The 17,020-nt window shown below is 51.4% G+C and overlaps 5 protein-coding genes across 5 annotated transcripts; 1 reads left to right on the forward strand and 4 right to left on the reverse strand.

Moving 5' to 3' along the window:
- Positions 1 to 415: 415 nt before the first annotated feature.
- Positions 416 to 2,421, forward strand: Z517_09467 (uncharacterized protein; the record flags this gene model as incomplete). Its single annotated transcript, XM_013425375.1, has 6 exons — positions 416 to 494; positions 564 to 1,094; positions 1,182 to 1,580; positions 1,679 to 1,803; positions 1,911 to 2,141; positions 2,278 to 2,421. 6 exons carry the CDS (start codon positions 416 to 418, stop codon positions 2,419 to 2,421), a joined length of 1,509 nt encoding a protein of 502 aa, XP_013280829.1.
- A 583-nt stretch (positions 2,422 to 3,004) lies between these two features.
- Z517_09468 (uncharacterized protein) lies at positions 3,005 to 4,238 on the reverse strand (the record flags this gene model as incomplete). Its single annotated transcript, XM_013425376.1, has 3 exons — positions 3,005 to 3,833; positions 3,919 to 4,135; positions 4,184 to 4,238. The coding sequence occupies 3 exons, from the start codon at positions 4,236 to 4,238 to the stop codon at positions 3,005 to 3,007; spliced, it is 1,101 nt and encodes a 366-aa protein (XP_013280830.1).
- Positions 4,239 to 6,882: 2,644 nt separating this feature from the next.
- On the reverse strand, positions 6,883 to 8,281 carry Z517_09469 (uncharacterized protein; the record flags this gene model as incomplete). Its single annotated transcript, XM_013425377.1, has 2 exons — positions 6,883 to 7,199; positions 7,531 to 8,281. The coding sequence occupies 2 exons, from the start codon at positions 8,279 to 8,281 to the stop codon at positions 6,883 to 6,885; spliced, it is 1,068 nt and encodes a 355-aa protein (XP_013280831.1).
- Positions 8,282 to 13,486: 5,205 nt separating this feature from the next.
- Z517_09470 (uncharacterized protein) lies at positions 13,487 to 14,146 on the reverse strand (the record flags this gene model as incomplete). Its single annotated transcript, XM_013425378.1, has 1 exon — positions 13,487 to 14,146. One exon carries the CDS (start codon positions 14,144 to 14,146, stop codon positions 13,487 to 13,489), a length of 660 nt encoding a protein of 219 aa, XP_013280832.1.
- Positions 14,147 to 16,138: 1,992 nt separating this feature from the next.
- Z517_09471 (uncharacterized protein) lies at positions 16,139 to 16,822 on the reverse strand (the record flags this gene model as incomplete). The annotated part of the gene is made up of 1 exon (XM_013425379.1): positions 16,139 to 16,822. The coding sequence occupies one exon, from the start codon at positions 16,820 to 16,822 to the stop codon at positions 16,139 to 16,141; it is 684 nt and encodes a 227-aa protein (XP_013280833.1).
- Between the last annotated feature and the right edge of the window lie 198 nt (positions 16,823 to 17,020).

A 17,020-nucleotide genomic window follows, 5' to 3' on the forward strand; every position in this document is an offset into this window, starting at 1 on the left:
ATATCAGAAAGGCTCTTTCTCCAACCTTGCTTCATCCCAAGTGGAAACTTGTGGGCCATGCGACACAGCGCAATATCTCAACAACTCCATTCAAGTTGGGGCCCCGCTGGGCTAAACGGCCTTCTTCACTGGTAGCCATGTCTGTTACCCCCACGAGGAGCCGTCGTGGCGCAATTGGCCCGAGTCTGACCTCGGCTTTGGGGCCGTGAGGAAAGAGTACGTACTAGCACATATATCTTGGGAAAATCGCAGCCTCTTTTTGGGTTTCTGCACTCTTGCAGCTTTTACTATTGCTCCGAGGATACAAAGTGGCCAGTTTGACGACCATCTTTTCGCTACGTTTAGCGCTGTCGCCACCTCATTGTATTGACCAAGTCGACGAAAAGGAAGGCCTCTCGTCGCTACATTGCCCAACATGGAGACGTGGAGTTGGTACAATATGTACCTGGTGTGGTTGGCTGGGTTTGGCATCTTTGCGAGTGCATACAACATGGGTATATATGACCTCGATGTGCTTGCCGCAACCTCATCGCATATGCTCTCACGCTAACAAACTCGTCTAGCCGTCATATCGAGCACGTTGGGACAGCCAACGTTCTACGAGTACCTCGACCTGACCATGGGCACGTCCCACACCACATCCGTGACCTCGACTGCTAACGCTCTCTACTTTCTCGGCTCATTCGTCAGCTGCTGTATCATCACGGCCATTGGAGACAGGGTAGGGCGGAAGAAGACAATGTGGATATCTTTGTTCTTTATCATCATCGGCAGCGCCTTGCAGACCGGGACCCGCAACGTGGCCATGTACCAGGTCTCTCGCGTCATCACCGGCATGGGTACCGGATCGCTCTTCTCCACCGTCCCGGTGTACCAGTCAGAGATATCCCCGCCGCACTTTCGCGGGTTTCTCGTCGGCCAAGCGGGCGTGTTCTCCGCTGGGGGCTACTCGTTGGCGTCTTGGGTCGGATACGGCTGCTTCTTTGCCAGCGACAAAGGGACCTTTGGCTTCCGATTCCCCATATCCGTTGGCTGCATGTTGGCTGTGGTGATGCTGGGGTTGTCGTTCATCATTCCCGAGTCACCTCGTTGGTGTAAGCAAGAGGCTCTGTTCTCCTTGTTGTCTCGTGTCTTCTTTCTTTGGTTCACAGCCTAACACGCACTTTTTTTCTCCCCACTAGTGATCGAGCACGGCTACGAGGATGAAGGGATCCGTCTCCTGTCACGACTACACCCAGACCGCGACGCGGCAAGTAGCGACCACTTTGCACGACTGGAAGCCGTCGAGATCAAGAAACAGTACGAACTCGACGAGGCAATTCGGCGAAAGGAAGGGAAATTCGGCATCGTCACTCGAAAGTCGAACCTCAAACGCCTGTTCTTCTCATGCTTCATCCTCTGGAGCTCGCAGGCCATGGGCATCCTGGTCATCAACAACTACAGCGTCCAGCTGTACAACGCACTCGGATACACCGGGAGCCGCGCACTGCTGTTGGGAGCCGGATGGATTTCGGTCACGATCCCCTTCAACGCCGTCGCGCCGTTCTTGATCGATCGTCTGGGTCGGAAGACCATGTTCCGTGAGTGAACCCCCCTTGCCCCCCGCCCTCCCCCCAGCGCTCGCTCGGAAGAGGACGAGGCAGATATAGAAAATGGCTGACCATACGGCACAATGAAGTGATCGGATCGTTTCTGCTCTGCGTCTGCGTCGCCGGGGAAGGGGCCTTGTTGAAGAAGTTCACCGACACGGGCAACGAGTCATATGCCCGAGGAGCCATTTTCTTCCTCTACTTCTTCGCTTTTGTAAGACATGCTACCTCTTGAACTTCTTCTGCCTCTTCCTGACTGCTTGTCCGCTTGACTGATCGATTGATTGATTGATTGATTGACTGACTCACCTACAACCGCAGAGCTACGGCACATTCATCGACGCCTCGTCCTGGGTCTACGCTGCCGAGATCTGGCCTAACCACAACCGCGGCACGGGCAACGGCATCGCCTTCGCAGCGTGCTACGCGTCCACCATCTGCTGGACGCAGTCGGCGCCGATCGGCTTCGAGAACATTGGCTGGAAATTCTACATGGTCTTTGTGGCCAACTCGATTCTGTGCTTCGTCGTCGTCCTCTTGTTTTATCCCGAGGTAGGTTCATTGTTGAAGTGCCACCTTGCCTCGTTGCTGTCCTTGATTTTATTCTCTTCCTCTCTCTCCGTGTGTGTGTTTGTGTGTAGCTGTGTCCAGAACCCCTCCCAGCTAACAAGTATATCTTCACACCTAGACGCGCAACCTCCCGCTAGAAGAGATTCCGAAACTGTTCGGCGACGAGATCGCGTACGAGGACATCCATCTCGCCGAGACCACGGGTGACAAGGTCCTAGCACCGGAGGTGCTCACAGAGCAGCCAAAGTTGCTTGATGCATGACGTGGGGAATGACGGGAGGGGGCTCCAACTCCCAGATGAGGAGGCCAGTGTAGCGGTGTTCTTTTCTCTTTTGCTTCTCTCTTCTCAATATGCATTCCGGCGGCCGGAGATCTGGTATGTCTAACCGTCCGGCGCTGATGGGGTGGGGGTCCGTCGAGAGAGATTGGACCGAGTTCTTGGTGAAAGTCGTGGGTGCAGACCAAGCATTACCATGTCGGGGGGTTGCTCCTACGTCTCGCTGCTGACCCAGCATTCTTATACAGCACCAAGATGGACTGGGGTGTTTCACACAAGGCTGTGTCACAGATAAGGCTGAGCGCGCAAGGGGATACGAACAATCTTGTGACGGCATGACGTGATAGTAAGCCGGAGCGGAGGGGAGGAGGGCCCTGGGGGGAGAAGAGGGGCAGAGTTTTGCTTCAAGTACAGTGAGGTGTTTGTTGTTAAAGGAAGAGAAGAAAGGATTGAGTATCACTGTTAATGCAAGTGCACGCTCGAGGCTCAAAAAATAAAACCCCCAGCGTCATCAGAAGACTCCTCTACCTCCCCCTCCCCATACCCGACATCGATTTGGAAAACCCCCTCAAGAAGCCCCGTCAAATTCGCCGTCATCCAACCCTGCACGTTTTCTGGATTCCTTGATCCACGCGCGGCATCTCTTGGCAGCCTGTAATTGAAGGCAGTCCTTGAGCTCCGTTTGTAGTTCTTCCCAATCCACGGATGTCATTTGAGGGTCGTCAACGGGGACAAGGTCGGAGAGTCGAAATTGAGGAGATTCGTTTGCTGGAGGGAGTAAAGACATGCGACCTCCTCTTCGCCTTGGTTGTCCGGTTCTCGGATTGCGAGTCCAAGTCTCAAGATATACTTCTGAGATTTGTCCTACCCACTGGTATCCTTTAAACTCCACTGGGCCGTATTCCCCCTGAAGTGAGAAGTCTCCTTCCTTGATCTGACGAGGCGAATCCCGAGGTATATTGAGTTCATCGCAAATATCCAAGTCGAAATCAAGTGGGCATCGGTATGCTGGACTTTCCGTGATGTTGATTAGAACGGCCATAGAACATGTCGGTTGACCAGTGAGCCAGAGTCGCATGTCTTCCTGAAGGTCTTCATAGGTTTCAGAGAAACCAACCTCAAGCACCCATTGAAGTTCACGTTCAGGACTGTCATTCTTCCGCAGAGAGATCCCGAGATCCGGGATTTTGAATGAACCTTCATATTCTGCCTCAAACACCTCTTCCTCCACGGTCGTATGAATCTTGACCCTTTTGCGGAGCTGTTGAGGAAGGACTCGATGAAAGAGGATAATAAAATGGTCACGAAGAAAAGTGATAACGCCGTCGTGGAAACAGGATTGCGTAGCATATATTTTGAGAGTTGATGTATGGGAGTTGAATGAAAATCGAGGCCAACTATGGACAGCGGTCAGTAAATGTGTCCCGAAAGGAACAACGGACGCCAGAAGGGAAGAGAATGATATGAAGCATTTGAACGTACGCTTGACGCCTTTCGTCGTCAAGATTGAATTCGTGGCATAGAACTAACCACTCGATCTCAGATATCTTGCAGACAAAGACCTTCTCGAGATCGTAGTTTGTGGCTGTCGATTTCAAGTTGTAAAATTGCTGTAGAAATGCACGGGCTTGTTCGATTCCGGTTGGAGACTGTCGTCTGGCTGCTGAGCTCTGCCTGCGTTGAGAAGTGGTAGGATAATCTGAGAGTTGTTAGCGGTTGGAATGGAAGAGCGTGAAGGTATTCTGACCACTGCGATGATATGTGGGCGAGCCGGAACCACCCACACTGCCTTCTGAATCCATGTTTGAGGCAGTGAATGGAGCTGGAAGATATGGTGGTGAATCAAAGTCTCGCCTTCCGACAAGAGGAATGACCAGAGAGGGCTACGGTGATGTCTTGCTTTCCGACGAGACACAAGAAACAAAGAAACAAGTCTCAGCCTCGGACGCGGGAGAGACGGAAGATCACAGAGGGAGTCTCAGAGCTGGTATGAACACGGTAAGACAGGAGTAGAGGAGAGGGGACAAAGGGACAAAGCAACAAAGGATGCCCTCCCACAGCTACTTATAGCTCTGGAATTGGAACAACGAACTCGAAGGGTCCGAGCGCGTCGTGGAATGTAACGTTCGCGGTGACATTCATTACTGGGGTCTCAGCCCCAGTATTCCTGTCGCAAACCAGTGCTTAGTTCGGAGCAAACGGTTTCTCTGGGCATCCTGCTGGTTCATCATGACGGATGAATGGACGTTCAACGTATGTGCGCATCAAACTCGACACCAAATTTGTACCGCGCCAACTTCGGCTCATTATTGTCTTGGCATCCGTGCCACTCCCGTCGAAAATGAACTCTGTGTCAGAGATCATTAGAAATGTGAAAAAGCTATCGACATAGTGTACCGGAAAGCATGATGTAGGGTCAGACTGCAGTTGATGGGTTGAGAGGGGTGAAAGTCGCACGTCACTCGCTATGCACAATGCACTTTCCCGCCCTGAGATTGTTGTAGTTCGTCTTTGGCAGCGGATGATCGTCAGGTAACCAAGGAAAGAACGTATCAGCGACCGAGAACAGGGGCCCAGCTCCCCTATCGATACTTTTCATTTAGCCTGAGGTCCATATTTCCAGAGGCGCCAGGACTACAATCATCAGTCATAACTATACTTGCAGTCAAGGGTGACCGGTAGAGTGACGCTAGCCACATATAGACTAGTCTTCATTCCCCAATATTCTATGTACAGAGAATGCGATAAGATAAGATACACCACGTGACTTTGGGGGCCACTTCCCTGTTTGTTGTGTTTGTCTTGTTTGTCTCGTTTGAACCCCCTCCAACCCACCCCCCCCTCCCCTCCCCTCTCACCCAACAAAGTCAAAACCAATGCGCCACGAATTCGTCGTGCAGACAGATCCCTTCCTCCTTTTCATTCATGCATCTATCTACGCATCTATCTGCAACGCCCACGACGCTCCCCTTCTGCACGAGGACATCACTTACGGCGAGGCCAAACAGAGCGAAGTCAACATCCTGCTCCACCTGACGTGGCCCAAAGCGAGACTCGAATTCTGAAAACTTCATCAACCGCCGCCAGAAGCTCATCCAGCATCGCGTCGCACATCATATGGGTCTACCATCTCCCTCTGCGTGCCGCGTCGCACACTGGAGAGACTGGATGAGTGGGAGCTTCAACCTCTGTGTTCCGGTGACTGTTGTCCGTAACGGAGGACGACGAATCTTGATTCGGTTTCCGCCGCCATATCGCGTCGGGCACAACCTATGTCCTGGAAATGGTAATGAGAAGCTGCCGTGCGAAGCTGCCACTCACTCATCGAATACATCGACCAGGACCGAGGCCAAATGCTATCAAACACCTCGGAGACGGGCAAGTCGGACAGTCGACTACGCAAGAATCTCTTCCGCAGCCTGTCACGAGTAATACTAGAAATGGGCCGCGTCGGGTTCCCTCGCATCGGGCCCGTCACCATCGACGACCGAGGATTCGTCCGTTTGACAAATCGACCTCTCACCCTGGAGATAAAGAACCTCGAGAACAATGAGATTCCCCTAGAAATCCCGAGAGACGGGACATAAAATACCGGAGACTCGTACGTGAACGACCTCCTGTCCTGCCATGATAAGCACTTGCGCTTCCAACCGAATGGGATCCAGACTAAGACGGATGGCGCGACCCATATGTCTACTTTGACGATGATGAGGGCGGTCCATCAAGAATTCTTCCGCCCTAAGCTGAACAAGGGACCGTTCGGGGTTCACCGTACTGCCTCTTCCCCCTTCGCATCTCTTTTCCTCTCGTTCTCCAAAGTACTGACTCCTTAAAATATGCCCAGACTATTGAGAGACACCTCAAACAGAAGTTTCATGGACCTTCAGGCTTGTCAGAGTGGCTCACGGTAAGTACGCCGAAGGTTCAACTTTCTTGACTGAAAACGATTGCGAGTGTGCACCTCAATGCCATCTCATTCAACTGCATAATCAGTGGCCAGGCAGGCAGTCTCATCATCAATTTCCACCTATCGCTATCTTTTGAATGTGCGGATCCCGGTTCTCGTTGAGTGTTGGACCATGTCCATCCTGACTGTCTTGGCTACCACATGCTTGAGGGCATTCACATTGAATTTCACGGTATGTTGTTGTAAATTTGTGCGGTTCGATCCAGAGCCAGCCGCCGGCATTCAGGACAAACAGTGAATCGTCCATCTACCATGCACGTGGGTACGAACCGGGACTGCGGCTGATCGAGGCATGTGAAAACCGAGGCTTCATCACGTGAGGTGTTATCGGGGACGGAGACAGCACCGAGTAGTGCCGGTGCCATTCGGACAAAGAGAGTAAGAATGCCCGAGCCGAAAAACGGCGGGGACGGATACGCGTACAGTATTTCTCTGACGGTACCATTTTGTGTAAGAGCGTGTAAAAGCATGTACTGAATCTAGCTGGGCCTGTCAACGCCAAGAGCCACTACCGAAGGTGCGAAGCTGGAATAATTAGCGCTTTTGGTGAGATGCACACTAGCCGAATGTGATGACCCTCGTGGCTGCTTTTCATCATCCATCACTAGCGCCATGGCGGCGCCAAGGCCCAGCCTCAGTTCAAGGCTTCGCTTATAGAACGTGTAATCGACCGGAATGTAAACTGACACGTGACAGGATATCTGCTCAATGCCGCCCAGATCGAGGCGGACGAGCGCTTCGAGGCCTGTAAGGATATCATCGGCGCCGGGCCTGAGGGGTGGGTGCCATGGGGTCACTACGATGAGGCTAAGCAACAAGAAGAACAATTGAAACAGGATGCGCTTAATACAGCTCAATCGAATGAGGAAAGAGGGCAATTACTCGAACATTAATCTTTCGAGGATGTCAACAAGGAAGAGGATCGTAATGAGCGAGCACGATGGATGAAAGTGATCGGCATTCGTTATCTCTATCTCCTTTCTTGTCTGCCACGATCCAGGATTGCATATCCGTGCCTCGATATCAGGGGGAAAGGCTCCATTGAAAAGATAGCATGACTGGTAGGAGGCAGGCATTTCTGACTAGCGCTCTTCCAGGAATTATGGCAACTGCTCGAGTCGTCCTACCTTGTGGCTGGAGATTCCCTTTGGCAACTATGAGCCACAAATGTGCACTTTGGATGGGAAGACCGCTGACAGACATCTGGGCCTTAACGAACATGGCTTTACCTATGCTTTTCCTCTCAGCCACCTTCTCCTTTCGCCTGTTGCGGCCCGTGTCCTTGTTCAGGTCTGATTTATAAGACCTCAGGCCTGCGCCTATGTCCGTCGCAAATTTTTCAGCCGCGTTTTTAGCTTTCCGAGGGCTGAGCAAAGATAGCTCCTGGCAACTCCTGAAGGCTGCATTGGCTGCACCGTGATCATTGTGGTCGGCGTCCTCTGGACGAGAGTCTACCACCTCTTGTCGCTTGTGCATTTCTTCTGGTCCTTCATCGAGGAGCTCGCGCTTCCGTTTCAGCTGTCCAGAGTCAGGTGAATCGGACCGAATTCCATTTCGCCGCGGACTGCTCTTCTCGGTCCGGAAGTCGCCCATCATGAACGAGTACCGCTTTGTCTCAAGAGGCAGGTGCCGAACATCTCTTGTTGTGCTAACAGTTTGTGGTGTAGAGTCCGGCGTTTCTGGTTTGGCCGTAGAGTTCGCTTGCCACTGTTGGGCGTTCTTGTCATAAATAATGTGCTGGTGGCGGTAGAGTTCGATGATCTTGATCCACATTTTTTCATCTGCGGCTGATCCATTGAGGATTGTCGATGGATTGTCAATATCGAATCTAATCTGCCCTGCCAACCCAGTCCAGTCCTCCGCGAATTTAAGTGCCATACTCTTTGAATGAAACATATTGTTGCGAGCAGCGTACTCCTGAATAGCCAGCCTTACTGTCGGGAGATCGATGCGGAAATCGATCTTATTGGCGGCAGCAACTGTCCTCTCAAATGACCTATACTATGCGCGATCTGGAGGCTAGGAAGGACCCTTTGAGCAGTCACGAGAAGATGTGGAAGTCCCTCTCCACATTCTCGCTGCGAAGCTTCGAGGAAAGGCGTTTAGCACCCATTGCAGCCACTTAGCCGTCGCTCTGACATCTCTCTAGGGTCGAGACGATGTCTCGCAGGACTCAATCACTATAATCCCAGTACGTCGATACTGATTATCTGATGGAGGTTGCCGACGACACCGATTTGACGGATACGAAATGGAGGAAACCATCAAGATGGAGAGTAGTACGCGAGCCGGCAGTGCCAATGCAAAGCAATGGTGCCCGAAAGTGTTGGATATCTGGTCTGCGAAGGGTTGAAGATGTCACAAGGTGGTTTCAGCGTCTTTGACTTTTCGCAGGGGTGGACCGTGGTACATAGAACTTTACCCCCACGGCGAATCTTGACCTCTTCAGCGTCCATTTCCGTTTCTAGACCCGAACATCCCGTTATTTGACCTGGGTTGTGACTACACTATCCTGAGTCGTGGCTGTGTAAACCCGAACCCGGCTAGACGATCCTAGAAGTGTCTCCTGAGTAGCGTGAGCACCACCCCTGAGTTCGTAAAGGTTCCTACAACTTGTAGGAGTACGAGTAGTTTGCTCAACGCCTCGGTACGGACCGTGCAGTGGCTAAACTTCCCGTCTGGGGTATCTCACATCTTCGGAAGGTTTTGCTCGTGTCTCGGTTTTTCCCTTGCCTGGATCATTTTGACCAAGACGCTGTTGGAGTCGGTGTTGCGGCCGTGCACAAGTGGGTGTCACAAGATGGAAGATTATCCCGATTGAGCCCTGCTACAGAGTGCCGAGGTATACGCAATGAGACTGTCATCTGGCTGGGGCGGGCTTTCCTCCGATGGTGCTCAGGGAATTGCCTGCACACGTGATCGAGTTGTCTGTCTCATGGTGACTTTCGACCGGACAACATAATGGTCCAACAGCAGGGGAACGGGTTCTTAATGATACGAGGCCTGGTTGATTGAGGATATGATGGCTACTACCCAAGCCACTTTGAGGCGAGAGGGGCCACTCCAGGCAGGTCGTCGGGCACAAAGGCTAGAGACGAAATATGCTCGCGTAATGTTTATCCCCCAGGCCAAGATCTCCAACACGCAAGATTTCCTCGTCGCCGCTGCCTTCCCCCTACAATCCAAGTGCACCGCCAATATCATATCGAGGGGATGCTTCGACACCCCCAACTGCTCTACCACCTACTTCCTGTACGGATAATTCGCGCTCAAAATCTCCTTCCTATCGTGATGGCCTTCTCCGACACAGCATTCACATTGAACCACTTCAAAAAAAAGAAGTACCTGCATCTGTGATGACCTTTGGACACGAAGTTATTACGCGCAAACGAACCTAACCTCCCCGTCTGCAAGACTCACAGGTTCAAGATGCGATTGGCACATGTTGAGAAGGCTTCTGTCTCCCCTGAAGGACGTTCTGTTGTGCTGTCTCATCCGATCCTTGATTTACGCTCGTTATTGCCCACAAGTATCGTGACACAACAACTGGTCACGAGTAAGATATCGATCAGAACTCCTGGTTGGGTAGAATGTGAGGAAAGTCGTCAACACTGCCGTAGTGGTGGACTGAGATTTGATGTTCAGCTTACATGTACAAGTATACGTACCCGATCTTCCAAGAGCTTCCTTCGACATGCACAGGACCGTGTGACGTCGAGGCGTTTGGGCTGGAATGCTACGTTGCTTCTTGGGGGCATGTACTGGGTACGTTTCTTCACGGTACAACAGCAAGCACTGTAACACTTGGTCGTGTTTTTCTGCAAATGGTGCCAATCGCCATATCATGATGTCGTCTTCAACTCAGTGTAGGGAAGGTTCAGACACTACGGAATTGGAAAGGTTAACCTCAAGTCAGCGGCTGGATCGACGGCCGTCGAAGGACAGTTACCACAGTTGATACCTACGTGCTCGCGAGGTCAGCGGCACGATAACCCTTTTTTCGACCACGTTGGTAAGGAGTTTCTGGGCAACTGTCCGGCCGCTTCACAATCAAGTACACTCGGTTATGTAAATCTGTCAAGTCATTCCCCATCATGGAGATTCTGTCTCTGTGGCCACACGTAAAACTAGGTGTGTATGGCTGGCTACTTCCATATCGAGGAGGTGATTTATACAGGCTCTGTTCAGCCTTGCAAGTCCTTGGCTAAAAGGTCTGGTTGATGTGAAAGCTGAGGTGTTTGCAGCAGGGAGTCCGCCCAACGCAAACTACCATAGGGCACAACAACCACACACTCACCCACACACGCACACAAACAAATTTAATTCACAGGTCGAGAATCCCTCGTCTTAGTCCTCTCAGGAGACAAAAAACTTTTTCCACCAGCCCCTTTTCGAAGGGGGTGGTGGGAAGTTAAACCCGCCGTGGCAGGTTTTTTCCGTTTGTTTTCGTAGTTGTCAGATATATTGACTCCTTTTTTGGCTCGGTGCCAGGTTCCTGATATATCTTTCTCGCTCGGTAGAGGAGGAGGATCGCCTACTAGAACCAAATGTATTCCACCTTGTTGACTTCGATAAGTCTCTTTCTTGATTTTTCTTTTTTTGGTTTTGTTGACTCTGACAGTCTCTTTCCTGAGTAGGGGTCTTTGCGATTTGTGGAGGAATTTCGGGTTTGATAATATTTATGTGTTGAATTTTTCCATGGGCCATGTGATCAGGTTGAAATCACTTGAATGGGAGGGAGGGGGGTAGTTTACCTACCCGTACCACATCTGTGACGGTGATACGAGAAACACACGAATTTTATCACGCGCAAAACGAGAGGAGAATTCCCCCGACCTACATACAAGGTTCACAGGTTTTACAATGCGGTTTGGCACGGTCATTCCATCGAGGAACGAGGATGAACATGAACATGATAGGATTCAGGAAACAACAGAACCAATTTTTGTGGCAGAGAGCCTTTGGTCGTGCTGCAGTATTTCGACAGTGCCGATGCTGTCAACTTCGTTTGTGTGGCCACCACATTCTTTACCAAGCCGAAGCGCTCAGACTCGGACATGGTTGGCCACACGTTGCATAATTAGCGGCCTGGAACCCCTTTCCATGAGTATATACTCGGTGCCAACCGGAGGAGGAGGTGCTGTCGGATTCCGTGAACTCCAAGTAACAACTCTAGCCACAGGAAGCTGCAAGATATTTCGAAGCTAGATGGTACTTTCGTTAGAAAAATGACAAGATGGTTCCGTCCGTACACTGACAATGTCAACAGTAGCCACCTCTACCACGGCCTTGATAATGTCAAGTATAGGATACTCCGTACAAGGCCAACTACCCTATACGATACCAAGTATCTATAAACTATTCTACCGCGAGGTAGGTACTATTACTGTAATGGGAGAAAATCTACAGGCTGAGGCGTGATTCGTGGAATTTGCCCTGTACAATGTACAGGATGGCACTCTTAGCCACTGATTGGTTAGATCTCTGACACTGGGTCTGAGGTCCTTTTTTCTTTCATCTTTCTGGGAAGGATCAACCTACCAATCTGTCAAGGGGAGTCCAAGCAAGGGACACAAGGACACAGAGGACAGTGATCAATCAAAGTTATGAATCTATCTGATCAGGACTTTCTATGCTGTTTTGTTGTTGCTGTGCGATAGCCGTTACCCCTAACACCGTGCCCACCGCCGTACGAGTTGATGCCTCTGGCTAATAGCCTCGCCCCTGTTCATTACCATTTAGACTCTTCCGTTCCAGAATCTCATGTTATAATTACACCCTAATAGTAGATATTCCTCCTGTTCCAGGTTGCGTCGTGATAACCCTACCAGTAACGACGTAGTGCGGTGTGGGCAGCATTTGGATCAGGAATCCGTGCGAGAACATTCCTTTCCATTTTCCCATCCGAAGTGAGAAAACTTTGTTGTGAAGGCCTTTCCGGCAGCTTGACGATATTCACACAAGCAGAGCGGAAGGGCACGGCCAGCAAATCTCCTGAAAAGCTTCTACGTCAAACTTTGACACATCGTTTCGCCATCTGTGCTTTGCTCGTCGAATACCCTGCGCGGTCAGACGTGTAGCGGAAGAAGTGCTCATGCTTGTCGCTAACGACTGGAGAAACTTGTGTCAACCTACATGTGTAAAAGCAAGACGAAGGAACCCCGACATCGAGAGGTAGACATCTTGACGTACTTTGGTATTTCTCCAGGGAAAATGTCATGCGCCGCTTTCCGAAGTCGACGGAATGAGTTGGGCAACTTCATCCAGATGTCTCATCTCGGTGATTCGGCATCATCCAATCTGTGAAAAGTGCTTTGCTGGGAGGCTGGGATGCCTGCGCGGTACGTGGCTCGATGGAGGAACATGACAAGTTCAACTCGGGCTCGGGGGGGGGGGCCATACAGTAAAGTTGGCCGGTCAGTGGCGCAGTGTGGCGCAGACCCAGTAGTTTCCAGTAATCCCCAGGAGAATAGACTAGTCCCCTTCAGGCCCGTAGAGCTTAGCGTGTCACGCGTTTGTCTCTTCAACATCTTTCACAGTCTCTCTTATAATCCATTTCTTGTCACTCCCAGTCACTCCTAGTATCTCCCAGTATCTCCCAGTACTAGGGGGTGCCAGAATTCCGTGGCCACTTTATTAGGGAAAATTTAGCCGTTTACTACAGTGAGTAGCCACGTTAGTATGACACCCCTAGTGCTAGTATCTCCTCGTATTTCCCGGTATCTCCTAAAATAGTCAATTTGCCTGTCGTAAGTGTGTCATGTCATCTCCGTTGGACACTAGTAATTTTCAGAAAGTGACTACCGCACCTCACCTCAGGGTGGCTGCTAACTGTTCGAGATGAACGTTAGCGGGGGTATTGGCACGACCTGCATTACATTGCCTAGGCACCCTTGGCAGTGAGTTGCACGTGGACGTTAGATCGTGATGATTGATGCCGCAAGTCTGACATGAGCTTTAGGTACACAGGTCGATAACTGTCTTCAATGCCCTCAATGAACTTTCACACCCGCTATCTCATTTGTGGTTCTCCACTAATTTTCAACCCTTCTCGACGCACATGAAGCCTCTTCGAAGTCGAGGTTAGTTACGGCGAGATGATGCAGGAGACCTCGACCCGTGGTTGATGCCTCGACGAGCAACAGGCGGGGACGTCATCATGTAACTAAAACCTCTTCGAAGGACAATGGCGTCGCCGCCGTGGGCCTCCACGTACCTCGACGCCTCAGCCGTATCGTCAGACCCATCGTCCGACCCAAACAGCTCCTGCAAGGAATCCGAGCCCTGACGGCAGAACCAGATCCTCGCTCTGGTCCCGAAACTTGTCACGGCGTACACGAGTGTGATGTCCGGATTCGCCGTCAGATATTTCACGCAGGCAACATATGCCTGGTCTTCGATTTCGGCCAAGTCACCCCTTGTAGCTTCTTTGCCTGTGAGCATGTGGAAAAATAGGGTCTGTATGCCCGCGTGTCCCAGATATTGGACAGACAGATCTGTCTTGAGCGGCTCGATGTCGAAGGCATCATTGTCGAAGGGACTGTTGTTGACACCGACGATCCATTGCTTGCCCGAGAACAGGTATTTCGCGTATAGGTGCAGCCAGAAGTTGAGTGCAACATTGTCTGACCAGGCGTCCTCTTGGACTCGATTCCAGAGACGCAGCAAAACCTCGTCCGATACTAGTGACGCGGCTTCTTCACCGAGCGCTGGTGGTGCGTTGTTGCCAACTGGGTCTGACATTGGTTCAGGTTTTCTGGAGGATTTTGGGTTGTTGTAAGAGTAAAGACTTTTCTGGAGGATTTTGGGTTGTTGTGAGAGTAAAGACTTTTCTGGAGGATTCTGGGTTAGAGTAAGAGCAAAGACTTGTCAGTCGAGGTGAATTTCATTTCGGAGGTTATTTAGTATACTTCACGTAAGGAGGCAGCTCTGTGTATGCCAATCAATGTATTGCGAAGAGTGGATAGGGAGGCCTGAAGCTAGGAATAAGCAGCTGAGTGTGTTAGAGGCTCCGGTGCAGGAAAAAGGGGGGGAACCTATGATTCGTCGGCCAAGCAGAGAGAGGCGCTAGCCGGCGGGATGTTGAATAAAGAACCTGTCAATTATCCAGATATCGAATCAGCGATCAATCATACCCCGCCCTCCTATGTTTGATTTGCTGATGATATGTTGCACAGCATTACACTAGTTTGGTTCACGCGGCACATGTTGTTTCGCTCCAGGAAAACATGTGCCCTTACACCCCTTGCTTGCAAGCGATGAGGCTGCCAATCAATGCCTCTGGCTGGGCTACTGTCCGGTATCATGGCAAATCCGTTGGGAATCCCCTCGACCAACAATTGATGTTGGCTGTGGTAGTCTGCGGGGATCTTTGGCTGTCTATCCAAAGTGCCCTCCAGTCAGGAGGCTGCGCTCACTTCTTTTACCCCTGTCTACGAGCAACGTTGGGCATCCCCTCGACCAACAGTCGATGTTGGCTGTGGTAGTCTGCGAGGATCTTTGGCTATCTGTCCAAAGTACCCCCTAGTCAGGAGACTGCACACACTTCTTTATCCCTGTTCACAAGAAACGTTGGGAATCTCATCCAACTGCGCCTGGTCAGGCAGAGTGAAGCAGCGGTGAAGGCACCACTGTAGCACCACCGTTTTCGTCTTTCATTGGTACTCTCGTATCTTTTCCTGTCGTCCTTTTGTCTCTCTGTCGTGCTTTGCCATTCGTCACACTGACTGCCCGCGGAAAAAGAAAATTTGGCCACATCATTTTCTGCACAGGAATGTTGCACCCCTCTTTGGAGCCGGGGTAGCCTGACCCCAACATTGGACACTGCCTACTGATTGGCTCTTTTCGGTGCGGAAAAACCGTCAGCTGAACCTGTACCAAGACTTTCGAAGGACCAATCCACGAGGTTACAGGAAATGCCGTTCCAGGATGGCCATGACGGAAGGGCCGGGCCAGCCACATCCACGTCGAAAAGTTCCTTCTCAGAAGCCTGCAATGCAAAAGTGTGGAATTTTGCTATGTTTTTTTTTTTTTTTTTTCTATAATTACTTGTCCGTGCTTGGCTAATAAAGACAATGGAAATATCACCAGATCCAATCTGGTCGAAAATATGTTCCCGCGTTGAGGCTGACACCGTCGCCGTTCGAGTGGAGACACTGGCTTCGTCGTAGAATCTACCCAGGGAGGTCTTATTGGCCAGAATAACTGATCAAGAGAGGAATCGTTTGGTTTTTCTCACCAGAGCCACCAGCCTGCAGCCCAAAATAGTGCATGCATACACAACCACAACCCCCACATTTGGACATCTGGTACTGGCTTCGTATTTCGCTTTGCCCCTTCTGTTCCGTGTGATTGCACTGGGTCAGCGGCTAAGGAGCCAAGATCATTGGTGTGAAAATAAGAGCCAAGCACTGGACGGGGGTGGCAGAAGAGGGAGTACCTGAAATGGGATAGTTTCCCCCGTGACAGGGGCATTCCTCGTAACACGCATGAGCAATCGTCGACTGGCCACTGTTGAAACACCAGGTACCGAGACGGCTGTGTCGAGCTTCAAACCCTCGAAAAGCATAGTCTCAATCGAATAGATTACACGATGGAGTTTCTCACGTTTCCGTACATCACGTCTTCTGTATTGATGACTCTTGGTAAATAACTCCAAGGACTGCCTGCGTCAAGACTATAGTCCCTACGAGATCAACGACTATGGGTCCCGGCAAAACTGGTCGACCACGTCAGTCAATCCCTCACAACCACTGCTTCTCTGACAAAGAGCCCCTCGGCGGCCACCTTGACCATGAACCTCGCCAGATTTACCACACTGACGCAATCAGCGAGCCCCATCCCCTCACCATTGCTGCCCAGCGTCTGCACGTCTAACTTCTGGTTCGGGGGCATCGAATCGTGATATTGCACCCTCACAGCCCTCACCAGCGTCCAATCCATCTTGGTTCTCCGGATCTCCTCGTCAACAAGCCCGTAATCCTCGAGCAGGTACTTGGCGCTAGGCAACAGCATGCTCGCCTTGATCTCCTGGGGGAGCTGGGCGAACGAATCGCCCACACCAGCCACGGACTTGACGACGACACGAGAGATGCCCGCGGCTTGCAACACATCGCAGACATTGGCGCACGAATCTGCTAGGAATCGAGGAAGCGAGATCCGGGTTGCGAACGGGCGGACCACGTTCAAGGTGATGATGGCCGCCGAGGGTGTCAGCGAAGGGGCCGCGTGGAGGGCGTTTTCTATGTCGGACTTTGACAACGGCGAGCCAACCACGATGGTGAGGCGGCGGTGAAAGAAAACGAGTTTGGTATATGCAGAGGGAGGCACGAGGGCCACGGCAGTGTGGCCCTGAAGGAGCAACTCGACCACGACGTTCAGGCCGGCCTCTCCGGTGGCGCCGACGAGGAGGAAATGCATGGCTTTTTTTTTCCTCAAGAGTGAGGAGGACTGAGGTTCATGGGTAGACCAAGGCAAGAGGAGAAAAAAAGGCTTCCTTATATCCTTATATAGTCTTTTGGACGACGGAGTTATGGATCTCTCCGGGCCTGATGACCCCATGCGCCCAGAGGGGGGAAAAGGGGGTCAGAATTCTGTCCCCCCCCCCCCCCCCCCCCC

Source organism: Fonsecaea pedrosoi (assembly GCF_000835455.1).
Source record: "Fonsecaea pedrosoi CBS 271.37 unplaced genomic scaffold supercont1.6, whole genome shotgun sequence".
NCBI lineage: Eukaryota > Fungi > Ascomycota > Eurotiomycetes > Chaetothyriales > Herpotrichiellaceae > Fonsecaea > Fonsecaea pedrosoi.